The sequence below is a fragment of the Hippoglossus hippoglossus genome, chromosome 1 (assembly GCF_009819705.1).
Source record: "Hippoglossus hippoglossus isolate fHipHip1 chromosome 1, fHipHip1.pri, whole genome shotgun sequence".
Classification (NCBI taxonomy): domain Eukaryota; kingdom Metazoa; phylum Chordata; class Actinopteri; order Pleuronectiformes; family Pleuronectidae; genus Hippoglossus; species Hippoglossus hippoglossus.
Window position 1 is genome coordinate 27,715,442 of NC_047151.1, and position 27,645 is coordinate 27,743,086.

Consider the following 27,645-nt stretch of genomic DNA (forward strand, 5'->3'; position numbering starts at 1 on the left):
ATGAATCTGGAAAGCTTTTACGGACCCACATTTTAGAACCACGGTTTTATCTGACCCATGTTACCCAAAATCTGCTTAAAATATCTATTTGATCAAATCTGTGAAACCTTGTTATTGTCTTTCAGAAATCATTCTATCAGAAAATCCGTTTTTCTGGATCATGTTTGAGTAATGATTTCAGTTCAATATCTTATCTCAGATATATTTGTAGGATTCTCTATCTTCAGCACCACAAACAAATGTCCATTCATCTCCTTGGTATTCCTGTGAACAAAAGTTCAAAGCCATTTTAGAGAAATGCATTTTTCAAAGAGTTTCAAAAGAGGATCCTGAGGAGACTGATCAGCAGAAGGAGGGGGGTGCACATCAAACACTGCCAAAAGATTTCATAAAGAGAAAAGGTCTGAAGTCGAGATTCAAAGGAAGCTAGAGCGACAGAGTGTCTGAGCTCAGTGGGCTGAGAGTTTTAAAGTGTGGGGACTTTCACATATATAATTTGATAGAGGATGAAAATACAGTTATGTATTTGTCTTTTAGCAGAGACACAGATGTGAGTTAAAAATGCCTCAACGATAAGATTGATCCCCCGTAGAGGAAAATTACAATTGACCCAACACGACAAGGAAGTAGCAGCGCAAGTGGAATAATTACACATATCTACACATGAGGCTGTTCTTTTCAAAATGTGCAATTTAATGTAATTTTTAGTTTTCAACAGTGGGTGCTGCGGCTTAAAGTCACATAAGAGAGAAAGAAAGCTCCATGAGTCAATATTCAGTCTGTCGGCAGGGATTTATCTGTGAAATTCAACTTTTTGCCACCGACCCTTTGACCCCCTGTCCTCACAGCTCTGTGTGTGTGTGTGTGTGTGTGTGTGTGTGTGTGTGAGAGAGGGGGTCTCTACTTTAGTAGCAGAGCGTCTCTCCGGTGGCCACAGTCCACAGAGACTCAGTCAACATGGGTCCTCGGACGCTTCAGGGCATTTTATTTCTCCTGCTTCTCTGTAAATCCAGCGGACAGATCGACCATCAGAGAAGGTGACGAGTTTTACTGCTTCTCACTGATCAGGACAGTTTATATCTTTAAAGTGATGGTCACTAATGAAGCTGTGTTTTTTTTACAGATCTCACTGGCATCGCAGGTACGTGTGTGTCTGTGTGTGTGTGTGTGTGTGTGTTTGCACAAAGAGATCATATCCACAATCTCCACCTTTAGTGTTTTAAGTCCTTATTTCTTGATCCTTCCTCAGAATTACACCATTTGACAGTTACTTTCGACACCTTGAGTAAGTAACCAAAGCTGCTTCAACAGAAAAGTATAAACATTTATTTTCTGATTTATTGCATCAGGGGAATATACACTTATACAGTGTAATGTAAATAATTACACAATCTTCAGACCCAAGCTACAAGCTCAGCAATAATCTTTTAATATTTTATTATTACAGATAGAACAGAGTTTAAGTTCACGTCCTTTTCATTTTCACACATGACGTCTAATGCCTTGTTACCATGATGCGCTGCTGCTGTTGTTTATTTGAATCTCTGCTTCAGTTTGCATCACGTTTGTGTCCTGACTGAAATTTGTTTATTTGCAGGAATCCACATGTAAAAGAAACAGTTCAAACAACAGCAAGGTGCAGTTCCTCATCCGCAAACACATTGTATTACTGATGGGTTCAGGTGTTCTCTCTCTCTCTCTCTCTCTCTCTCTCTCTCTATATATATATATATATATATATATATATATATATATATATATATATATATATATATATATATATATATATATATATATATATATATATATATATATATATATATATATATATGAAGGATGAGTGTTGGTGCCTCATCCCCCTGCAGGTTCACCCTTCTGGCTCCAGACCTGCTGAGGACCGACAGCCAGGAGAACATCTACCTGCAGGCCGACGGGCAGTCCAGTCCCATCACCGTCTCCATCTCCATCCGGGACTTCAGTAATACGGCCACGCTTCTCCGGGACTCTGTCACTCTCGACCTGGACAACGGCTTCCAAGCTCTCAAGACTATACAGGTGACTCTCCAGGGTCTTGGTTTGTTTGTTTGAAAGTACGATTACACTAAAACCACTGGACGGATTTCCATAAAGATGTGGTGTGAGTCACAAAACAAATCACACATGTTTAGAGGACTGATATTAATGAGTGTGCACAATGTGGTGCAGCTTGATTGAATTTAAAGGGACAGTTGGGCCTTGGTGAAGGTATGCGCTCCATTGGGCGCCATTCTAGTTCCATTTGTGTATTTTATTATTGTTATTGTTGTTTTTTAAAACATATTCCAAACTGTTATAACCTGAAACAAAAAAACCAATAAGATGAAGCTCCTGAAACAGCTCGTCAGTAGCCCGGCCCAGAGCTCCTCATCAGCGTGATGTCACGTGACATCATAATACCCCACGTCTAAATAATGAGAGTTTTCTGAACACGAGAGCATGAAAACCAGAATCAACCTGAATATGAGCAGAATATGTCTCAGTTAATTACAAATATATATAGATGTCAAACAGGGTAAATAAAGTATTGATTCGATTGAATCCTAATTTTGTTGCCGCTTCATCTCAGCTTCCTTCAGATCATTTGAATCGCGATGAGAAAAATAACAAGTTTGTGTACCTGACGGTGAACTTCGGCGGCCTCTACTCTGAGACGAGGATACTGATGGTGTCCTTTCACTCTGGATACATCTTCATCCAGACAGACAAACCCATCTACAACCCCGGAGACACCGGTGAGACCTGGAGATGCATGAGCAACACAAAGCTCTGCAAAGGAAGTGACCTTTGATTTTTAACGTTTATTGATTTATGTAAATGTTTCTGTCTGAAGGTCACGAGGCCGAAACGTTGTAATTGTCTGTGTCAGAACTTTTTCTCAAAACTTGAGTAAAACTTTCCAACACATCTGCATCCGAGATATTTGGATGTGTGAATATTTCTCAAGGGATTTTTTCCAATAAGGTTTTTTTGGAACTGATGAAAAACTTACATGTTTGAGTATTTTTCATTGTGTCTTTGGTTTTCCACTCCAGTTCAGTTCAGAGCCTTTGTGTCGACTCCTTCCTTTAAGGCCTTTAACAGTTCCATCACTATGGATTTTAAGGTAAATGATCTAATTATTGATTCACAGAATTTTTTAATCAATTAATCACTAAGGTAATTTTTTTATAACAAAACATTGTAAACTTTGTGCCTTTTTTCTCTGTTTTAATATCTTTCATTCGTTTAATGAAACTTTAAAATTATATTGATCAGAAAGTGAAGTGGTGCATGAAATGAAATTTAGGTTTCATGACATTTTAGTTCTTTCTGTATTTAAATGAATACAATTTCATTTTACCTTTCAAAGTTTTGCTTAGTGGCAGATATTTATTTTTCCTCTCGGACATAATCCCACCCAGGAGTTAGCCACCACCATGAGCCAGTTACCACTTGAGTCAATAGTCAAAAATTAAGTCTGATTGACTTTACTTGCACTTCTCCTACAAAAATGTTACACAAAGTGCTTTACAGAATAAAAGCAATAACAAAATACCATGATTCCTACTGATTAGTTCCTGTGTTTCAGAATCCAGACGGTGTTGTGGTGAAACAGGTACTCAGGATGAGAGCCGTCGGTGGCGTCTTGGCAGACAAATTCACTCTCTCTGAAATTGTCAGGTATGTTCTTTGAGACTTTTAAATGACGAATGCCACCGTTTTGGAAAACTGTGAATGTAATGAAAGTTGCGTTTTCAATGGTAAGCAAGAGGATTTAAGGGAAATGTGGAGTTGATGTGAAGCAGAGGCTAACACCTGGTTTCAATGTCTGTCAGTGAAGGAAGATGGACGGTGATTGCAAAGTTCGACCATTGGGAGCAGAACACGTTCACCTCCCAGTTTGAAGTGAAGAAATACGGTAGGTGGAATCAAACTGTTCACTTCTGCTAAGAACGTCAGTCGCAGCTCGACGTTATCTTGACAAATAGGCATCATTGCGTTTTTTCCACCTCTGAATGTCACATTTCAGATCAGGCCCATAACTTCATAATCAAGTTCTGTTTTCATTTTCACGGCGTGACGCGCTCCAGTGCTTCCTGCCTTTAACGTTACATTGACGCCCAGGAAGTCCTTCCTCGACCTGAGCGACAGTGAGCTGGAAGTAGAGATCTCGGCCAGGTTGGTACCACACATTCATTAAACACTGACACCGACTGTTACTGCAATTTACTTTACATCTGTTAGCTGCTAGCGATTGAACTTCTACTGTCACTCCTGGTGACTCTGAACTGTAAATAAAGATCGATGGCGTCTCTAACTCCTCTCACGGTACAAACACGAAGCTAAATCTCTCAGATACAGCCGCTGCCATCTTGTGCCGGTGGCGTTTTGGTGTCTTGGCAGTTGTGACTGTGGAGTTGACCAATCCCGAGTCAGCTGTCAATCATCACGTTTCACTCCATCTTTATATCGTCAACTAACAAATTAAAACCAAACTGATCAGAAACATGAACACTTGAACATACATCAGTGTGATGAGAACTACCAACATGGAGGAGGCAGCTCTGCAGCCAACCACCGGGTGGCGATCAAAAATAATCTGGCTTCACTTCTGGGAGCCGTCATGTCGTCCGTCTTTCCATAATCTAAAACTAAAACTGAAGTTTGCTCAAGTTGCTAAATTGCTCATATTGGAACCACAGCTACAGATCAACCTGGTTTACAAGGATATTTGGTGACATCAAGATTTTCCTCAAGAAGGAACTAGAATAAGGGGAAAATTATCTGCACCAAAATTGGGGGAGTGAATCTAATCACTGTTGTGACTGTTGTTGCTATTGGGACTTTCAGGTACCTGTATGGGGAACCGGTCGTGGGAACGGCCTATGTGGTGTTTGGAGTGAAGATCAACACAGAGATGATACGGCTGCCTTCAGTGAAGCAGGTGTCAGACGTGAGTCACTGATTACAGAAGAGTCATTTATGAAGAGTCAGCTTTCTAAGTGGTTCTCATCGGCTTTATCTTCTGGAGGAATTCATTGGTATCAAGGGTTCTGCACTTCCTCTGCGGGCCGTGCAGTCAAGTGTTTCCTTATAAGGTTGAGTTTCTGCCGTAGACTATAAATAAAGATGGACAATGCGTCTCCACCAAGGGGGTAGAGAGGATCGTCCACTAACCAGAAGGTTTGTGGTTCGATCCCCAGCTCCTCCAGTCTGAGATGTGTGATAGAAACAACATTGTGTATCAAAGCGCTGCATGAATGTGTGTGTTGATGTGTGTGAATGGTCAATAAGATTCTATATGAATATAGACCATTTACTTTTATTGAACAAAAACTAAATATCCTGGATATGGGCACTGCCATCTTGTGCTGATGACGTCATTTCACCGAAATATATGCGCTCGACCAATCACGAGTCAGTGTCAGCTGCCAATCATGACCTTTTACCCCGGTTTTACAGCATCAATCAACTAATTAACCAAACTTATCAATCAATCAATCAAATCAATCAAATTTATTTGCATAGCCCACGTTCACAAATCACAATTAGTCTCATAGAGCTTAACAAGGTGTGACATCATCTGCCTCTTTCAAAACCCAAGTTACTGTACAAAATAAACATTAATGGTGGATGAAGTTTATCAGTATCAGTTTGCTCACTGGAACTCGAGGTAAAGCCTTTTTTGTCGGTTTTAAATATTGGTTTATTTTTCTTTAAACCAGCTGCAATAGAAAACATAGAAAACAATAGAGTCTTCATGTCTCTAGAATGTTTCGTAAAATGACTCTTGTGTGTTCTTGTCTCGCTGTAGCTGGACGGAGGCGTCGTCAGGCTCAGCATGGACGAGATCAAGAGAGCGTACCCCAATATTAGATCCTTGGTGGGAAACTCTGTGTACGTCAAGGCCTCTGTGCTCACCAAGACAGGTACGAACACCAAGACAGGTGCGAACACAAAGACAGGTACGAACACCAAGACAGGTGCGAACACAAAGACAGGTGCGAACACAAAGACAGGTGCGAACACAAAGACAGGTGCGAACACCAAGACAGGTGCGAACACCAAGACAGGTACGAACACCAAGACAGGTGCGAACACCAAGACAGGTGCGAACACCAAGACAGGTGCGAACACCAAGACAGGTGCGAACACCAAGACAGGTACGAACACAAAGACAGGTACGAACACCAAGACAGGTACGAACACAAAGACAGGTACGAACACCAAGACAGGTGCGAACACCAAGACAGGTACGAACACCAAGACAGGTACGAACACAAAGACAGGTGCGAACACCAAGACAGGTGCGAACACCAAGACAGGTGCGAACACCAAGACAGGTGCGAACACCAAGACAGGTGCGAACACCAAGACAGGTGCGAACACCAAGACAGGTGCGAACACAAAGACAGGTGCGAACACCAAGACAGGTGCGAACACCAAGACAGGTGCGAACACCAAGACAGGTGCGAACACCAACACAGGTGCGAACACAAAGACAGGTGCGAACACAAAGACAGGTACGAACACCAGAACAACAAAGTTCAAGTGATGTTTTTATCGGGAGCGCCGTCGTCTAATTTCCATCGATATAATCAGCTGGTGCAAATGTAGAGGACAGAGGAAGCTATCTCAGCATTTCAAAGGAAATCTGTAAACGTGGACTCTGCAGTGTTGTTGTTGTGACACATTTTGTTCAGTTTGCTTTGTTTGCACGACCAAACTCTCCAAAATGTCGTAAACAGGCCACGGATCGATGGTCTCATCTGTGCAGCTCCACTTCTTGAAATTCAGTTTGTGGTCAGATGTGTCTCAACATGCCCTTTAACCCCCTGAATAAACTGCCTGGTGTCACAACTCTTAGTTAATGTGGGCCAAAAAAAGAATCCCTAAACTTCAGGGAGTTATTTTAGACGTTCGAAAGCAAAACTCCTGAACGTTCTCAGCTTTAGATAACTGGCAGCGGAACGAATTCTTATTCTTGAATGGACGTGAAACTCTTCTTATTTAATCACCGGGGACAAACGATGACGCCCTGAATCAAAATCTTTATTGTTACCCAACAGAATTACAACAACGGTGCAGTCTTCCTTCTGGAACTGTGAAAAAACACTTTTACGTTTATTTTATAGAGTGACATGTTTTTGAACGAGTCAAAATATTTGAAGGAACCTTTGAGTCGGTGGGTTTTTCCTTCTATTCAGTTTTACAGCAGGACTGGGTCATTTCACGTTCAAAGTTTGTCAAAACCCCGCGCTTGCACTCAAATAGCCACCTACTGTATAATCTTGTTCTCAAACTCAAAAACCATATGACTTGAGATTCCGGAAATTATTGAAGTTTGAGGTTTTTAGTTATTTTCTCTTCTGTGGTGTTTTCTCCTGAACAGGCAGCGACCTGGTTGAGGCCGAAAAGGGTGGGATAAAAATTGTGGAGTCTCCGTATGTCGTATCCTTCAAAATACCAAAGTACTTCAAGCCCGGCCTTCCCTTGGACTTCACAGTAAGAACAGTCGTCTGTGTTTTGCTGGATCTTCGGATCAGTGACTGTGAGTGAATAAAATCGCAGAGAGACATTTTTATCGCACCTGTCCAGATCCAGGTGAGCCACCACGATGGTTCCCCGGCCCACAATGTTCAGGTCAAGGTGAACTTGCTGGACGATCCGCTGGTCGTCACCTCCGGAGCCGCCAGAGCCACCATCAACATGCCCGACGTCCATCACCCTAAAATCATTATGGTCAGTATTACTGCTTTTTCTCACACAGCGTCCAGATTTAAAAGCAGAACTGCTCCTGTTCTTGTTTTGCACATTTTGATCCTTTAATTTTTACTTCAAATGCTTACTTTGGGGTTTGGACAAAATCTATTCGGAGAAGATGTAATCATAATTTATTTTATGCATTCGTGGATCAGCTGTGTTTGGTGTAAATCAGTCAAATTATTAAAACCTTTTTTTTTGCCTAAATATGTCAAAATCCTGAAACCGTCCTCGTCTTATTGTCTTTATGTTATTGCTGCCGAACAAACAGACGTCTCTCTTTGGGTTTATGAAGTGGAAACTGTCACCAACTCTTGATCTGTGTTTGATTCTCAGGCTGAGACCACACAGGCCGGCCTGAGACCAGAACAACAGGCCAAAAACAGAGTCGTTGTTAGCCCGTACCGGAGCTTCCACCGGCACCAAGCGAACTACCTGTACATCTCCATGGGGACCAACACGGCGTCTGTCGGAGACATTCTGTCCGTGAAGCTGACCGTCAGTGCTGCTGAGCCGACACACAGGGACGCCATCAAACACATCACCTACCTGGTGAGACAGTGCATGTGCAAGACAAGCGGAGAACGTAAGAGGAGGGAAAATGTAACAAGTTGGAAATAGAACAAGTATAACACGTGACTGTCTTTCCTCTCAGGTGCTCAGCAAAGGCAAAATCATAAGCGCTGGTCGTGTGGATGTGACCGGTCAGTTGTTGACTGCCGTTGCGCTGGTGGTCCAACCGGAGATGATGCCCTCGTTCCGTTTTGTGGCTTTCTACAGCCTCCCCTGGGTGGAGGATGAAGAGGTGGTGTCGGACTCCATCTGGGTGGATGTGGTAGATTCCTGTGTGGGAGGGGTGAGTCTCCAGCTCAGTGTCACATGGTTTTCAGACTGAATATCATGTTGTTGGTTCTTGTTTGGGATTTGTTGACGATAATTAAAAGTAGAATAATGTCTTTGGTTTTAAATTCAGATTTACTCCACATTTTACTTCTTGTGTGTTTGGCCGACACTGGTCTGAAAAACAACGTTATGAAGCATCAAATCAAAACCGTCATCAGATCAGTGTTCTGTAGTTTTTCTTCTTTCTATGCAGTAATTTCTCTTGTGTGTCAACGTGTTCTTTTATTCCTTCTGTCTCACAGTTGAAAGTCGGGCCAGTGGACGGCATTCCTCGAGACTATGCCCCTGGGAAGAGATTTAGTTTTCAGGTCAGAGGCGACCCGGGGGCAAAGGTCAGCCTGGTGGTTGTGGACAACGCTGTTTACCTGCTCAACAAGGACAGGCTCACACAGAGGAAGGTAAATAATGCCTCGAGGGAAATTTCTTTAAATTTGGCACAAATGTTTAATCTGAGTCAAAGATGACCTGATAAGACTTTGGTGATTGAAGGTCAAAGGCCAAATTCACTGTGACCTCAAGGTGAAACCAATTGGATTTTGGTGTTCAAAGTTCAAAGATCAAGGTAACAGTGGCCTCACGAATCGTTTTTGGCCTTTTGAACATGACATCTCAAGTGTGCCTTCAGGGAACAGTTGTCACTTGGACTTAGATTTCAGTGATAAAGGTAATTTTTACACTGAAAACATACTGGTTGGTGGAGGCATACAAAAAAGTTCTAGTTTTTACAGTCAAGCAATGAAATATACTGTCGATGGTTAAAGTTACTATGGAAACATAAATTCTTTGTTGCAGAGCAGATGTGAATTCATCCTCTTATCTTTCCAAATTACTTTTAAGGTTTCAAACACTGTACAATAATCGTAATTTTACAAGTGACATAATAGAAGTCATCAGGTCGTTTGTCGTTCTGCATCAATAATCATCAACACAAACCTGTAAAAAAAGCTCATGCGTCGCTATGTCTCACCTCAGATGTGGAACGTGGTGGAGAACGGAGACTTTGGCTGCACCCGTGGGGGGGGCAAAAACGCCAGGGGGGTGTTCAACGATGCCGGACTTCTCTTCTCCTCCAGTGCCGGATTTAAAACCGGAACCAGAGAAGGTACCTGCCCCCTTCTGTTCGGGAAGTTCTGCCTACTTTGAATTTATTTTTATACATTCAAACATACATGCTGCTGGACGACTTAGTCACTGGGCGATGTTGATAGTTTTTATTGATTAGTTAAGTAATTTAAACACGTGAATGGATTAATGAACGGATGAAATATATGATAGATGTCCTCTTCCTCCTCCTCTTCCTCCTCCTCTCATCTCCCCATCCTCATCCTTTTATCTCTTCTCCTCTCCTCTTCCTCTCGTCTCTTCTACTCACCTCTCATCTTCCTCTCCTTCTCATATCCTCTTCTTCCTCCTCTCCTCTCCTCTTCCTCTCCTCTTCTTCTCCTCTTCCTCTCCTTTTCCTCTCCTCTCCTCAGCCCTGCAGTGTCCGGGCAGTACCAGGAGGAGGCGCTCTGCTGAACTGCTGCAGCGTAAAGCTCTGTTGGGTGAGTGTTCTCTCCTCACAGAGCGTTTGTGGGATGGATTTCTCTTCTTTTACAGTGATGCCATTAATAGTTGATAATAAACTATTGATTACAGATTTACTGATATTGACCCCCCCCCCCCCCCCCCCCCCCCCTGTCTTCAGAGAGTCACTACAAGGAGAAGCTGCAGCATCGTTGCTGTAAGGACGGCCTCAGGGAGATCCCCATGCCCTACTCCTGCACCCGCCGCTCCCTCTACATCACCGAGGGCTGGGAGTGCATCCGGGCCTTCAGATACTGCTGTGCCACGTACAGGGACCAGCTGTTTGACACTGAGGTTCCCAGCACCCCAACACCCCCCACAACCAGCAGGCCACCCCAACCCACTTTTCCCTTTCTCCTTGATAGAGAGGTTTTTGATTCAAGCCGTGGTAGGTTCTGCACCTCAACCCTATCTCTCCTCAAAATGCTTTGAAATGTGGAGCTGTGATGTTCAACATGTTCTTCATATTAGATTAGTGTGAGGATGAGGTGAATATCATTAGGTTTGCTATTAAACTTGGACGTGTTTAGAATATAGGACGAGATGTTGAATAACCCTTGTACGTTTGAAGGTCTTCTGCACAAGTTACCAACTACCAGTAGATGTTAGCAGGTGTTGGTGGCCACCAGTGGATGGGAGGGACATAACTTGAGTTGTAGGACTCCAAATGTGGATGAGTCCCTTAAAGTGCTGCAAGTGTTTTTGAAGCCAATTTCAGTTTAAACCATTTCTTCTTTATTCAGTTTATTTCAGACGGCATTCGGCACAACAACCATCAGTGCACAGGACCGACACAAAAAGGATGGAAGGACATACGAGGGTGGCGCAGGTGGCGCCGTTGCAGGAGGAGGAGGAGGAGGGGGAGGAGGAAGAGGAAGAGTGGGAGTACCTTGATGAGACTCAGGTGTATCTGCGTTTCAAGTTCTACGAGTCGTGGCTGTGGACGGACGTGAACCTGCCGAGCAAAGCAGACACAGACGGGTGAGTGACGGATGAGAGGGGAGGTCACACCAAGTTTAATAAAAACTCATCATGTGGAAGAACGTCGCTCTTTGGATCTGACTTCTATCAGCTAGTATCAGTCAGGATGGGACAAGAGCGAATGTGGAGGGAGTCAGTATGAAAATCAGCTTAAATAGAGTGTAAGCATCAAATAGAATTTCAAACAAAATGCAAATGTGGTGTAACATGATTAATTATCTTTGACGAGAAAAAAGAAGAATTGAAATAAGAGATTATGACTTTGTCGAATCGTTTTTTTTCCCCCTTCAGACCTAAAAAGTAAAGTTTGATTTCACTCAGTTTATTTCAGTCTGTTATTCATCTTCACTTCACACTTCATCACTTGTTCCTGTGGAGATGAATGACAGACGGATCAAACTAAACCCACAGGACCTCAGGTACTGGTTCATTGTGTGTAGATGATAAACCAGAGATTTAGCTGAGCAACAGAAAACTCAGTGTGTTATCTCGTGTCTCGTCTATTATCCATTTATTTGATGAGGACAGTTCTGATTTATCAACAGACAAAATACTGTAAATGAGGCAGAGTTGTATGAGCTCATTTTCATCTGTTGTCGCTGTCGCCAGGTTTTACTGACCAATCTTATATAGTAAATAATAGCTATGGATCATTCGTGTGCATTACATACATACTGTCCGAACTAACTGTACAACAAACGCAGAATTAAAACACTACACTCTATCAAATCCAGTAAGTAACAAAAAATACAATACAATGCAAAGACACAATTACGCATATAAATTAAATCATAAATCTTTTATGTAATCTTATATATTATAGTAAATGATTTAAGACGAAGGCTGTGGAATAATTGCACATAGCTCGTTTGCTTTAAGCCGTGTTTGAAGTTTGTATTTAGAGGTTAGATAATTAGATTCTGTTACGCTGCACTGGAGGTTTTCATTCCCTTCAATTCTATTTTATTTATTAGTATCTGGACATTTACACGGAACAATACCTGTTGGAATAAAAATGAAAATCCAACCAGACATGTGGTGAACTTCACCTGAGGGAAGAAATGAGTTGATCATTTCATCATGTAGACCAGTGACTCGCGTTGTGTTTGTCAGTGATAACAGAATCAACAGAGCTGACTCTTTTTCCCGTCTGTGTGACTCGTGTTGCTCTGTTCTGTGCACGTGTGTGTGTGTGTGTGTGTGTGTGTGTGTGTGTGTGTGTGTGTGTGTGTGTGTGTGTGTGTGTGTGTGTGTGTGTGTGTGTGTGTGTGTGAGACGTCCTCGTTTACACCGTGATGCTACGTGCATCAGTCAACCTGTTTTATGTGGCATCTATTAATAATTAACTTTTTCTCTTGGACCTTTATAACACAGACATTAATCTGATCAACAGCTTGGCGACTAAGATTGTGGAGAAAGCTTTACCAGACAGCATCACACAGTGGGGAGTTCTGGCCATAAGTGCATCGCCTCAGACAGGTAGGAGGGCGATGATGAGGAGGAGGAGGAGGAGGAGGAAGAGGAGTGAATCAAGATGTCTAATCACACACCTTTTGGAACTGTGTAGGTTTCTGTGTGGCCGAGCCTTACAACATCAGAGCGTGGAAGCGTTTCTTTGTGGACCTGAAGCTGCCGTATTCAGTGGCGAGGAACGAACAGGTCGAGATCAAAGCTGTGATCCACAACTACGGCGACGAGGACCTGCATGTAAGAGCGTCACCACAGAGCTGCACCGTCAGAGAGGTTTAACAAATACACGAAGGACGAACAGGAAGCTGAGGCTTGTGACTGTCGTTAGTTTTTGCAGGTATTTTAGACATAAACCAAAGTAAAATGTCAACTTGTTAGAATTTATCCTCAGGGGAACATGAATGTGAGCATCAAATGTTATGCCCCACTAACTGCTGTTGAGGGACATTTCACTAAAAACTGCAAATGTCCAACTCTTGGTTGTGTTTAGAGGAGCAATGATGTCATTAGGATTTGAGCACCATGGATACCATGGATGCATCAAATGACCCGGCAAGCTATCCGAGCTATAGCTACGACTATGCACGAATGACAAGTCTCAACTTCCAGATATGAAGCTACAACTTCCTATGTTCGAACACTGCCATCTTGCACCCGTGACGTCACGTGGAGCGGTCTGTGCGGTAGTGATCAGGGCGTAGACGTGGTATCAACTTCTCCAGATTAATGAAAAATTCATTTGACGTGCCCTGGCATCTAGTCCGAACGCTTCCTAGTCACATTCCACTGGAGGTTTACTGGGCGTGCCGAGGTAAACCCAGAACTCACTTGAGGGACTACAAATCCCATCTGGCCTAGGAACGCCTCGGGATCCCCCATAAAGAGCTGGAAAGAATGGCTCAGGGAAAGGGACATCAGGGACACCCTCTGTGACCCGAGCCTGGACAAGAGGAAGACAATGGATGGATTATTTGACGTTCACTTTGACTTTTTAGTTTGGTCTGTGTGTCTTTGGTCTCCACAATTATCTGAACCAAACCTTTTGACTATCTGTGCTCGAGCTGTTGGAATATTTCAGTGTTTGCAGGGTTTCTACTCGATTACAGTTCAGTTAATGCACCAAAACGTGAGGAAAAGTGAAACATTGCTGAACGTGTCGTGACTGGTTTTCCCGCTCAGGTCAGGGTGGTGCTGATGAAGACGGAGGACATGTGCAGCATCGCCTTTAAGGACAGACACACACAGGAACTGACGCTGCCGGCCGGCACTTCCAAGGCAGTGCCTTACACCATCGTGCCGCTGGTGGTGGGGAAACTTCCTCTGGAGGTGATGGTGGTCGGCAGAGACATGATGGGAGGAGACCGCATCCAGAAGTTTCTACGAGTGGTGGTGAGTCACACTTGAGCGTGAAAATGACATCGCAGCGTAAACAGGGAAAATGTCTCATGCGTTAACTTAGTGAGATAAAAATCTGCTTTGCTATTGAACTCAGCTGGAGGGAGTGCAGAAGACTGAAGTGCAGAGTTCAGTGTTGAATCCGGCTGCTGAAGGAGGTCAGTAGATTTCCTGGTATCTCCTGTCAACTGCATGTTAATCAGTGCCCTCGCAGCAGTGTGGGCCAAGCAGGCCTGGGGCCCCGAGGCTGAGAGGGTGGCCCCTGAGAACGGCTGAATACATTAGTCCTCAGGAGACCGCAACAACATGGTCGATCGGTCGGATGGATGGATGATAGATTTCTGGAGACAGCTTCCAGAATAGTTTTCTCTTTGTCCGTCCCTCTGTCCCTCTGTCCGATCTCTCAGATGCGCCGAGAGGGAATTTCTTCAAATTTGGTGCAATGGAGTCAAAGATGAACTGATTAAACTTTGGTTGTAAAAGGTCAAAGGTCAACATAACTGTGACATCATAATGTTCAAACCCTGGAGGCATATTTCCTGCAGCTTGCCTGGCTGTCAGAGACAAGACCTCTACTCTTCAGGTTTGGGTTAAGCAGTCATGAAATGTTTGTCTCGGCGTCCGTCCTCTACAGGAACACAGACAGTTCGTGTCCAGAGAATCGAGCTGCAGTCAGTCGTGCCAAACTCTGTCCCAGAGACATTCATCAATGTCAGAGGTCAGTCACAATCAGAGCAGAGATAAGGATCACACCTCGGAGAGTGAGCCGATTCCTTACCCCCCCCCCCCCCCCCCTCTCATCTCCAGGCAACGTGTTGGCAGACAGCATCGATAACTCCATCAGTGAGGACTCTCTGGCGTCTCTGATCCAGATGCCCGGCGGCTGTGTGGAGCAGAACTTGGCCAGAATCACTCTGCCGCTCATCGCCACTCTTTACCTGGATCGAACCAACGACTGGGAGAGCGTGGGGGTGCAGCGCAAGGCTGAGGCTATCCGATACATCAGGAGAGGTGAGAGAGGAGGGATGGATGCATGGATGGATGATGGACTGAAGACATGCAGCAGAGAGGGATGGCAAATGGAAATATTTCAAACCTTCACATCCCCTCTTTAAATTCTTATATGAACCCTGACCTTTGACCTTGACTCGTATTTTTCAGGCTATGAGAACCAGCTGGCCTACAGGAAGCCGGATGGCTCTTACCCCCCCTACAGACGAGAAGGTGCAAGCACATGGTACTTGTGAAACCCTCTGTCTGTTGTCTGAGAGCACAAATATCCATACTGTGTTTGACAGTGACTAAACGTTTGCTCATCTGCGTGTCAGGATCACCGCATACGTGGTGAAGGTGTTCTCCATGGCTCACTCCATCATCGGCGTCAACGAGCAGCAAGTGTGCGACCCTCTGACCTACCTGGTGAAGAACAAACACCGCTTTGTTCCGGGAAAATTTGTAGAGGACAACCCTGTTTACACCACTACCATGACTGTGAGACACACACACACACACACACTCACACACACACACACACACACACACACACACACACACACACACACACACACACACATAAAAAAACATAGTATGTCATTGTGCTGGTACCTGAAATAAGCTTTTCCACGGTTCTTTTCTTGAACAACCAGTCACCCACTGTATGTGCCTGTTGAAACTGAATCAAGCTTATCATAAATCTCCGGTAACAAACAAACAAAATTAAATACTAGACAATTTATACCTCCGCCAACAGTCCCATTATGAAACTTTATTTAAATCTGCTAGATCCTGATTTTTATTTGGATCTGCACCAAATTGCACACACTCACGAACATCAGTCCCTTACATCACCAATCGTTCTCTGGGAAAACTGTGAAAGTATCAAAAAGACGCAAATCTCACAATGTCCGAATCCACACCGAAATCACACGGCTTCTTTTTGAGCTCATGTCCCATCATTCCACTGAGTTCAGTGGAAATCTGTTCCGTAGTATTTGTATTAAACAAACAAACCAACCCACAAACAATAGGACAGAGGTGAAAACATAACCTCCTGGGCAGATGTAAAAAGTAGTCAGTTGTCGTTGGAAACTAGTTGAAAACCTAAAAATCACTTACCACTCCTTTAGAACCAGAGAGTGAGGGCTTCTCCTGCTGTTGTGCATCAACAGTGCAAACACAAGAAGCAAGCAACAAAACAAACACCTTCGAAATTAAATTAAAATAAGAATAATGTGGATATTTGAGCTTTGAGTTTAAAGCCTTTTCTTCCCAGGGCGGTCTCAGGGGCGACGACCCTGAAATAACCCTGACAGCCTTCGTCCTCATAGCGCTCGCTGAGGCCAAGCAGGCGGGGATCCGCTGCACGAGTGCAGATGTGAATTTTGAGGTAAGTTAAACAAAGAACAAAACAACTGCAGCGTCACGTTTCATCTTTACTTTTCCGTCCCTGTAAAATCCCCTTTTTACTTTATTGTTAAGATAATTGGTTGTAGAATCAGTGGCTGTATTAAAACATCTCTCGTCACAGATGGTCATTGATAAAACGGCCAACTACCTGAGGAAATCGCTGATCAGGCCGGGGAGGAGACCGTACACGGTGGCCATCGCCTCCTACGCGCTGGCTCTGGTGGAGAAGGATCGTTTTCACCTGATGTGGTTACTCAGAGCCGCAGCTCCAGGTCAACGGCACACACCTGTTTCATATCTGCAAAGACTTCAAGTTACTCATCGTCTCTTTAAAAACTTATTTTTCTTTTCTTTGTGGAGTGTAATTTCATTTTTAGTAATAGTCCTGGCTCTGCCCCCTGACCCCGACTGTATCCTTCCACCATGTCTTGTCGTAATTCGTCACGTAGTTCTTGCGTAATCCTGCAAACAACAGACAAACACAACGAAAGTTACTCCTCTCACGTGCCTCGCTCTCTCTCTCCTCCAGGGGGCAGTCACTGGCCTGACAGACAGAATGCCTTGTTCACCCTGGAAGCGACCGGCTACGCCCTGCTGGCTCTGGTGAAGTTGGGAAACATGGAGCAAGCGTCAGTAGCGTTCAAATGGCTGAACAGCCAGAGACGAAGAGGCGGCGGCTTCGGCTCCACTCAGGTACCACCAGCAGGGGGCGTCTGGTGTTTTGTTTGTTCCCATTTAATCACCCGCTTCATATCTCCTCATGTCTGATGAGCTGCCTGATGTCGCTTCAGACAATTCAGATGAAGCCATAACTCACCAACACGTTGACGGATTTTCACCAAACTTGTCGTGAATATGAGTTTACCTCTAGACTCTTTCACCAAAGGTCAAAGGTCAAGGTCAACAATAATATCATATCTTCAGAAATACTTCAAAACAATCTAATGTGTATCTTAATCTGAAAATGATTTCCTCTCATATGACGTAGTGTGATAAGTGACGTAGTACAGAAGTCAGAAAATGACGTCATGCATGGTTCAAAAACATATTTTTTCTTGAGGTATCTCTTCATCTTATAGGACTTTAAAAACGGCCTAAAGTTTATATAGATTGAAAATTAATTCATGATCATACGGTAGAAATTACGTCATTATGCATTAACTTTAACCAGTAACAAATTAGACATCTTATTTAGATGAATCCATTGGTCCTCCTCATGTTATTGCCTGATAGGAGAATATACAGCGCCCCTGCAGCGTATAAATTGCCCCTCCGATGTTTCTCATTTAATATGTCAGCGTTGTGGAGAAAACCCACGACCGGCAGAACATGGAAACTCTGGCTGGCAGGTTTGAACCCTTAACCTTCTTGCTGTGACACGTCAATGCTAACCGCTGTCCCACCGCGTCACTGCCTCATTTGATCAGTGAACATTAGACGAGAGGTTTGTTTGTTTTCCTCCTCCTGTCCTCCCCCAGTCCACCATGGTGGTGCTCCAGGCGCTGTCAGAGTACCAGATCAACAAACCCCCTCCCGGCGACCTCAGTCTGGATGTGGACGTCAGGATCGCGGGTCGCAGGGAAGTGCGTTACCATTTCAACCCCAGCACGTCCTACGCTGCTCGCTCCTCCAGGGTGAGGCATCAGAGAGGAAGTGAAATTGTGAAACGTTCAGCTGTTCATCCCCGTTACTTATTTCTGCTCTGGTGCTTCTGTCGTGCAGCTGCCTGCGAACCTTGATCTTGAGGTGGAGGCTCGAGGGAACGGACAGGGGATCCTGGAGGTATGACTCTATAACGCAGGACTCACTTGAAACGCTGCAGCTCTTCGTACAGGAGGAGATTTTATTTCCCGTGTACTTCTCTTTACTATTGCATTGACAGCTAGAATAGCATGTTACCACAAAAGTCCGCTATGTTGTGTTTCCACGGTGTCACGCCTTTTATTCCACACGATATTTCACAACACATCGGAGATGTGCCATAGGAATGAATACACCTCTGGTTGACTCGCACGCTGTTGCAGAGCAGCGAGGAAATGAGGTGTGAACATGTGTTGTCGTCATGACGATCACGTTAGCACCAAACATTGGGCACGCCCACCGTCAAGCGTTAAAGCAACATACGTGTGACTCCAGCGTAAATGAAGACAGGTTTCATGAAGTCGGGTCAGACTTTGATGTTTTATTATAAAGCTGTAATGAGTAATGATTTGATTTTAATTTCTGCCTGTGTTGACCCATTTAAATGACTGTTTCCCGTCGTGTTTGTCTCCAAGGTCGTGACCTATTACAACCAAGTGCATGAGGTGGATGAGAAAAGACCCTGCGAACACTTTGAGCTCAACGTCACCATCGAAGAATCCAGCGGTAAAGTTCTCACGACGTCTAACTTTTTCCGTTTTCTAGCTGAGGTCACGTTTAGTGCCACAAGACACTGAAATGCATTTTAAGTAATATTTTCAATCAGTGTTTTTTGAAAATTTCAAATGCATTTTTAAGATATTACATCATACACATAATATCTTCAATGGATTTATAAATATTATTCATTATTAATGACCTCAAATGAAATATACGATTATAACATTTAAGTCCAGAAACATGAACAAATTCTTTGTGTAACAGAGAAGCCTCCAGCAGATGTAGAGAAGTCCTACCAGATCACCATCAAAGTGAGGTGAGCTATTTTCATTATATTATTATTGTCTTCACCTGATTTTTAAAACTCAATTTGAACAAACCACTAAAAAGTTGCTGGGTATTATATTATACGGTTTATTTTTGTGAACTGAACTCAATTGTTCAAACATTCGATTTGATAGAATTCTTTAATCGCAGGTTGACTCACGGTGTTGCTCATGTTGCTCCCATTCGGATCCATCAGAGGCGTAGAGTTGTTGACTGTTGTGTGTTTGTCGTCGTCCCTCGTCAGTTGTGTTCCCTTCGTCTCTCCCACAGAGCGCTGGGACCCAGAGACGTGAGGATGGTCGTCCTGGACGTCAGTCTGCCCACCGGCTTCACCCCAGAAAACTCAGACCTGGAGATGGTAACTCATTTAACATCATAGAAATGTATCTGAGTTCAAGCCACTAGACTTTCATGGTTTCATAGATTTACTGTCAATGTTGTTCATTTTATATTTTTGGGAAAAAACAACTGTTGTAAATGTTATATAATCTGATAATTTCACTTTATAAAATTAGAGCCCGACGGATCTGGATTTTCGGGCCGATATTGACATTAGGAAATGAAAAATTGTCAATAACATATATTAAAAACAGAAAAATTGGAAATAATTCCTAAGATGTCATCATCAAACCATAATGACCTAATAATATAATTGAGGTTTGATATTTTTCAGTTTTTCTCGTTTAAACTTTATTATAAGAACTATAAATAAAAAGAAAACATAGAATAGAATCTTTTTTTCCGATGTGATTTCATATAAGGATCTGTGAAAGACTCATATCAGGTGATAAATCAGCTTTAGTGTAAAGTTGTTCAACAAACTAAAAATGACTCAAACATTTGAGACATATTATAAAAAAACTTTTTTTCCACGGCAGGAGTTAAAATGTGTTGTGATACTGGGCCTTCACTCTCGGTGGCATCCTGCCTCTTCCTGCATCTTCTTGCATCTTCCTGCATCTTCCTGCATCTTCCTGCATCTTCCTGCCTCTTCCTGCATCTTCTTGCATCTTCCTGCATCTTCCTGCATCTTCCTGCATCTTCCTGCCTCTTCCTGTATCTTCCTGCCTCTTCTTGCATCGTCCTCCATCATCCTGCCTCTTCCTGCCTCTTCCTGCCTCTTCCTGCATCTTCCTGCCTCTTCCTGTATCTTCCTGCCTCTTCTTGCATCGTCCTCCATCATCCTGCCTCTTCTTGCATCGTCCTCCATCATCCTGCCTCTTCCTGCCTCTTCCTGCATCTTCCTGCCTCTTCCTGTATCTTCCTGCCTCTTCCTGCCTCTTCCTGCATCTTCCTGCATCTTCCTGCCTCTTCCTGTATCTTCCTGCCTCTTCTTGCATCGTCCTCCATCATCCTGCCTCTTCCTGCATCGTCCTCCATCATCCTGCCTCTTCTTGCATCTTCCTGCCTCTTCCTGCCTCTTCCTGCCTCTTCCTGCATCTTCCTGCATCTTCCTGCATCTTCCTGCCTCTTCCTGTATCTTCCTGCCTCTTCTTGCATCGTCCTCCATCATCCTGCCTCTTCCTGCCTCTTCCTGCATCTTCCTGCATCTTCCTGCCTCTTCCTGTATCTTCCTGCCTCTTCCTGCATCGTCCTCCATCATCCTGCCTCTTCTTGCATCTTCCTGCATCTTCCTGCCTCTTCCTGCATCTTCCTGCCTCTTCCTGCCTCATCCTGTATCTTCCTGCCTCTTCCTGCAACACTAAAGAATGCTAACAGATTTGAATACTGTTTGAGTAAAAAGGTGTTTGATAAATTAAACTCACGTCGACCAGAGAGAAGTTTATTAAAGTTTACTGCAGCATGATGATGAACTGCTAATTGTGTGTGTGTGTGTGTGTGTGTGTGTGTGTGTGTGTGTGTGTGTGTGTGTGTGTGTGTGTGTGTGTGTGTGTGTGTGTGTGTGTGTGTGTGTGTTTGAGACATATTATAAAAAAACTTTTTTTCCACGGCAGGAGTTAAAATGTGTTGTGATACTGGGCCTTCACTCTCGGTGGCATCCTGCCTCTTCCTGCATCTTCTTGCATCTTCCTGCATCTTCCTGCATCTTCCTGCATCTTCCTGCCTCTTCCTGCATCTTCTTGCATCTTCCTGCATCTTCCTGCATCTTCCTGCATCTTCCTGCCTCTTCCTGTATCTTCCTGCCTCTTCTTGCATCGTCCTCCATCATCCTGCCTCTTCCTGCCTCTTCCTGCCTCTTCCTGCATCTTCCTGCCTCTTCCTGTATCTTCCTGCCTCTTCTTGCATCGTCCTCCATCATCCTGCCTCTTCTTGCATCGTCCTCCATCATCCTGCCTCTTCCTGCCTCTTCCTGCATCTTCCTGCCTCTTCCTGTATCTTCCTGCCTCTTCCTGCCTCTTCCTGCATCTTCCTGCATCTTCCTGCCTCTTCCTGTATCTTCCTGCCTCTTCTTGCATCGTCCTCCATCATCCTGCCTCTTCCTGCATCGTCCTCCATCATCCTGCCTCTTCTTGCATCTTCCTGCCTCTTCCTGCCTCTTCCTGCATCTTCCTGCATCTTCCTGCATCTTCCTGCCTCTTCCTGTATCTTCCTGCCTCTTCTTGCATCGTCCTCCATCATCCTGCCTCTTCCTGCCTCTTCCTGCATCTTCCTGCATCTTCCTGCCTCTTCCTGTATCTTCCTGCCTCTTCCTGCATCGTCCTCCATCATCCTGCCTCTTCTTGCATCTTCCTGCATCTTCCTGCCTCTTCCTGCATCTTCCTGCCTCTTCCTGCCTCATCCTGTATCTTCCTGCCTCTTCCTGCAACACTAAAGAATGCTAACAGATTTGAATACTGTTTGAGTAAAAAGGTGTTTGATAAATTAAACTCACGTCGACCAGAGAGAAGTTTATTAAAGTTTACTGCAGCATGATGATGAACTGCTAATTGTGTGTGTGTGTGTGTGTGTGTGTGTGTGTGTGTGTGTGTGTGTGTGTGTGTGTGTGTGTGTGTGTGTGTGTGTGTGTGTGTGTGTGTGTGTGTGTGTGTGTCCAGTTGTTGAACTCAGTGGACCGTTACATCAATAACTTCCAGATTGTTGACAACCTGAGCGACAGAGGCTCCCTGATCATCCACCTCTTCAAGGTAACTACAAGATTCTGAAGATCATGTTGACCTACAAGGACATTGTAAAACAGGACATTTTTCACATTTTCACGGATTTCCAGGGGAATAAAATGAGGAAATAATGATTGAGCCCAAAAGGAGCCCAAAGGGTGAAGAGGACAGTTAGTGGAGGTCTTGTTTGAGGAATTGTTTGAGTTGTTCTTCCATAAAAAACTCTCCTCTCTAAGTCGTGAATATAACATGTTTATGTCTCTTTTTATTTTCCGCGAAGCAGGTTTACTGAAAGGTCTGGATGACTTTGCCGAGTAAAACCTGGAACCAAACGTTTTAGGTTCCAGGTTTTTCTGGATCATTGACTTGGAGGTTCAGGCTTGTTTGTAACGTGAAGTCTCTAAATAAACTGTCCTCGTCTCCTCAGGTGTCCCACAAAGAGCCAGATATCCTGATCTTCAGGCTCCAGCAGAGGTTTAAAGTCGGCCTCCTCCAGCCGTCCTCAGTTACTGTCTATGAGTATTACAGCTCAGGTGGGAGAACAGCGTCACATCACATATTCCTCTCACACCTCCCCTGTAACTTTGTGATGTGTTGTTAAGAAGAAGTTCAGGCGAATAATTCAGAGTGCAACAAACAAACAAAATAAATATTTCAATTTAAAAAATGGTGGCATCTTGTGGTTTCTGTGTCTCAGATCATCGCTGCAGTCGCACCTACACTCCCAGTGAGGACAAGGAGGAGCTCGCTCAGATCTGCAGAGACAACGTCTGCCGCTGCACACAGGGTGAGTGTGTGTCTGTGTGTGTGTTCAGGCTGAGTGTGTGTCTGTGTGTGCATGGTGTGTGTTATTCTCACTGTCGGTTAACTTTGTGTTTGCTTACACACTCCAGGTGACTGCTGCGTCTCCAAAGCCGACAGCGAAGATTTCTCCACCGGCGACAGAGAGACGTTTGCCTGCAAGAGTTTACACCATGGTATGATACACACACACACACACACAAACACACACACACACATCAAAGCATTCATTAAAGCCAAACATTTGAACATACATCCGTTTGAAACCATCTTTGAGAAACGTATACTTTGAATTTTTAGTCCCATCCACTGACATGGAGGCTGGGTTAATGCCCGATACTGCAGCCAACCACCAGGGGGCCATCACGATGCTTTACTTTTGGGCGCTGTAGCTTTAAAAACAATTTATTTGACGTATGCTTTGACTAAAGTTCTAATACAATAGTTCTAATACAATACAGTGTGTGTACATTTTATATGTCTCGTATATATATTGCAACAACTATCCTCATACTGGCTGTAATGCAAAAGTCAGGGATGAAGGTTCATCCTCTCTGGACCATGAACATCAGTGAGTTTTATATTAACATTTCTCCCTCTTCAGTTTTCCAGGTGAAGGTGCTGAGTGTCAGCCAGAGTTACTACGACAAATACGAGATGGAGATCACACAAGTGATCAAGCTGGGTCAGTACACACACACACACACACACACACACACACACACACACACACGTATGTGTATTTACTGTAGAATGGGCCTTTATATTGAAATACTTTATATTTACATCGGGGGGGGGGGGGGTCCTCCCTATTGAGGCCGCCATGTTTCTTGTAGTAGCCCAAACTGGACAAACTAAACACCTTTTGAGTTTTCATGAAAACTGAAGGTTACCACAGGTTTTCTGTCATGTTTGGAAGGGGAGGATGAGGTGAGCGGTCAGCTGCAACATGACACTTCACCACTAGATGTCACTGAATTCTACACACTGCAACTTTTACCCCCAAACAGTCCATTAAAGTGAGGACCTCACTTTCCCACCCAAAATGTCGTCACTCCGTAGGTTGTAGACTCAAAGTGGTCCTCACAAAGATAGCTGTACAAGAGCACACACACACACACACACACACACACACACACACACACACACACACACACACACACACACACACACACACTCCTCCCCCTTATTTTTGGGTAATTAATCAAAAGAAAGGTGTTACTTTGACAACCCTGGTATTTATGAAACATGATTCAGCGTTAAATGGTTTCATGTGTGTTGTTTTCTGCCGTCCAGGTGTGGAGGCCGGAGTGAAGGTCGGTCAGAAGAGGATGTTCATGTCTCACGGAGGATGCAGAGAGGGACTCAGCCTGACGTCGGGCTCCCAGTACCTCATCATCGGCCCCAAAGAAGACCAGTGGAACATCGACAGCGACACAAACAGGTGACGAGAGCAAGGAGGGAGAAAACTGAAAAGTAAAAACAGTGGCCAATTTATTATAGACGTCTGTGAAATCAAATGTTATCCAGCACAGCTCAGATAGAGATATTACATTTAAAAACAATTATAATAGTGAGTAGAGCACAAACCAATGTCAAGGCCCAACAATCCCCTGCACCAAGTTACATAAAAATGTTCTTTTTCATGTCTCATCCATTCCACCACGTTTAGAGAAAATCAGTGGTTTTTGAATGATCCTGCTGACAAACAAACAGACAATCAAATGTAAAGTAAAACAAAACATCCCCGTTGGAGGTGAAGATACGTTTTCAGTTTTGATTGACAGTCAGAGAGGTTTTAGATTAACTATATTAATAATGTAGTTACTGACCAACTCAAGACAGAAGTAGATCTGATGATCACACCTATAACAATCAGGTTTTAGAGTTTAGAGTTAAACCCACTTACCTCATTGACATGAAGAAATACAGAAATAGATAAATAAATAGGAACACATGAATAAATAAATACATGTACACATGTATGAATGAAGGAATGAATAAAAACATGAATTACTACATGAATAAATTTAGAAATTCATTAGTTACTTAATCAATCAATAACTGTAGAAATGAATAAATAAATAAATGTTGAAACACATAAAGAAATTAAGAAATAAATGAATGAATAAATGTAGAATTCATTAATGTAGAAATACGGGAATTCAGAAAAAGCTATTTCCATTGTAAGCTGTATTTATTTACAAATTCTAGTTTATTCTTTACTTATTTATTTAGATTTAATATATTTTATATAATTTCTTTCCTCCAGAGAGTTTTTGACCGAACCCGTCTGTCTTTGCTGTGTGTCTTAGATACATCTACATGTTGGGGAAGGACACGTGGGTGGAGCGCTGGCCCTCGTCTGCAGAGTGCTCCATCAGTCCGAGTCTGGGGGCTAAATGCAAAGGTCTCCACGATGCTGCACAGGAACTGTCTGTCAACGGCTGCAGGCTGTAGCTGTGTCTCATTTCAGATTGAGAACACGTCCTTCATACAAACATCTTTTCAGAATGTTACTTTGATTTTAATTTGAAAAGTAATAACACTTGAGGGTCACACGTTTGTCACACGTTTGTCCTTCTCTTATTGTCAGAACTAGTATGTTTTTCTTGGGACAAAATGAAATTGCTGTCGACGAATATATTTCAGTTTTTGAGGCTAAATTAGTGTTTAAAATGTGTATGTGTTAATTCTGTATTTTCTTTAAATAAAACACATGTATTTTATGTGTCGTTTTCAGCTGAAATAAACAAATCATTTTGAATACAGGCAGAGATTCTCTTTGCACCGGGCAGGTTTTGTTTGGTTGTGCTGTACGAAGCAGCTGCAGATTTTTGACTCTGGTTCTGAGAGGAAAATAAGAAAACACATTACTTAAGTTAGAATTTTACAGATATTAAAATATATAAATAGTCCAACAATGAAGTTATATATATTCATTTTACCTGTTTTGTTGTGACTCCTTAAAAGGAAGCTGTAGTTGTAGCCTTTCATCACAGGTTACAACCTTCGTGTGGACGTGAGGTGTAAGTGTGAGTATTATTATTTTGTGACGTATACAATGTTTAACAAGAAAAACAAAACTGATGTAAGTTTTATTTTTTTAATAATTTTAACATGAGTCAGAGGAGAAAAGAGAAAATGAAGAAAAGTTAATTTCATTTATATTTTTAATTATATTTAAGCAGAACAAAACCATACACAACAAAACAAATTACAAAAACGTATTCAGATATGAGAAATAATAGTAGAAATGAAGAAGATAGTGAGATAGACAAGTTTTTTGATAATAATGTGGTAAAATAAGTGGAAAAAATCGGTAAATGGAAATGATGGAAAGGCGTTCATCACGTAAGTAGCAGCTCACATCCACATGAGACGTGGTCCCTCCAGTCCTCAGAGGAAATGAGTACAACTCCTGATCGGCTGATGATGGAAACGCTGGAAACAATAGTGTAGAAACAGAAAGAAGTGAAAGAGACAGAATCCTCTCTGTGGTTTTATCAGTAAAACTCTTTACTACCATCTAGTGGCAGATGTGTCACACTACAACTAACTAATAATGCTTGTTGGATTATTTTATGAATAGAAAAAGTTAATTACAAGTTTACAGTTTGTCGACCGTCTGACACACACCGCAGATATTTTCATGTTTGAAGCTGCAAGTTATAAAATGTTTGATATTTTTCATTCAGGCTAAATGTGGCGTTTTTAACAACTTCTACAAGTTGCTGATATATTTCAGATAAAAGTCGAGTCACCGAAGTCGTTTGGATTCATCCTCGGGGCAATTTATCCATTAGCTGTCAAGACAAGTCACTTAAAACTGAACATTCACTTCAACAATGATGCTGGAGTCTGACTGTCACCAAAGTAGGATTCATCCTGTGGGGACCATGAACAGTTCTATGAACTTCTAATCAAATCCATCCCGCAGCTGTTGAGATATTTCCATCGGGACTAAGGTGATTTCCAGACATTGGTCTAAACAGCAGGAGGTTTTTTGACTGTGCTGTACAATGCAGCTGGATCCTCCCCAGTGTCCTGACCTCTGGTTCTGAAAGGAAATAAAACAAATAAATGATCAGGAGGTCATGGAGACGTAGTATTAAAGGAGACATATTGAGTTTCAAAGTTCTGCAAAGTTAAAAAGCCCAAAGTCTGAGCTCCTCTCCTGGTAAAACGAGCTCCTCTGCCCCACAGAAAACATGAAGCTCCTGAAACACCTCACCAGTCGTCCCACCCATACCTCTGCATCATCGGCAGAAGCCAGGGCTGTAGCAAACGTAGCATAAGCAGTATTTAAACGTAAACAGTGGTGCGTTGAACACCTTGTGTTACAAAGTGTTAGCGGAGGAGGTCATTCTTGGCGTTCTCGTGGAAAACATCTCGGAGGTAGATGATGTGGGTTAAAATACGTGTTGAATGCTTCAATACAGGCTGAATGTCACAGTCTCTGCTTCCGTCGTCTGGAACAGCAGCTTCTAACACCAGCATCTGTAGAGAACTTTAGAATCCATTGTGTCACTGCCTTTTTAAAACAGTCGCTGCTGATTGGGGAACACCTCTGACACACCCACCAAACGAGAGC

The 27,645-nt window shown here is 43.2% G+C and overlaps 2 protein-coding genes across 2 annotated transcripts in view; both read left to right on the top strand.

Annotated features, from left to right (window-relative positions):
• LOC117754516 (hemicentin-2-like) overlaps nucleotides 1-27,645 on the top strand; it is a 541,775-nt gene that overhangs the window by 411,325 nt on the left and 102,805 nt on the right. The gene's annotated exons all lie outside the window — the stretch shown is intronic.
• On the top strand, nucleotides 925-25,601 carry LOC117758399 (complement C3-like). The gene is made up of 45 exons (XM_034580083.1): nucleotides 925-1,037; nucleotides 1,124-1,141; nucleotides 1,250-1,285; nucleotides 1,598-1,636; nucleotides 1,866-2,055; nucleotides 2,606-2,771; nucleotides 3,072-3,142; nucleotides 3,608-3,699; nucleotides 3,855-3,937; nucleotides 4,110-4,197; nucleotides 4,870-4,972; nucleotides 5,834-5,948; nucleotides 7,412-7,524; nucleotides 7,618-7,761; nucleotides 8,119-8,334; nucleotides 8,438-8,638; nucleotides 8,928-9,083; nucleotides 9,658-9,787; nucleotides 10,161-10,229; nucleotides 10,373-10,643; nucleotides 10,837-10,863; nucleotides 11,005-11,232; nucleotides 12,626-12,711; nucleotides 12,800-12,939; nucleotides 13,882-14,091; nucleotides 14,195-14,255; nucleotides 14,732-14,815; nucleotides 14,905-15,108; nucleotides 15,259-15,334; nucleotides 15,426-15,588; nucleotides 16,370-16,483; nucleotides 16,625-16,775; nucleotides 17,033-17,196; nucleotides 17,982-18,137; nucleotides 18,226-18,285; nucleotides 18,780-18,870; nucleotides 19,129-19,180; nucleotides 19,462-19,549; nucleotides 22,188-22,277; nucleotides 22,678-22,783; nucleotides 22,948-23,037; nucleotides 23,144-23,227; nucleotides 23,656-23,736; nucleotides 24,348-24,495; nucleotides 25,367-25,601. Exons 1-45 carry the CDS (start codon nucleotides 958-960, stop codon nucleotides 25,509-25,511), a joined length of 5,280 nt encoding a protein of 1,759 aa, XP_034435974.1. The 5' UTR covers nucleotides 925-957; the 3' UTR covers nucleotides 25,512-25,601.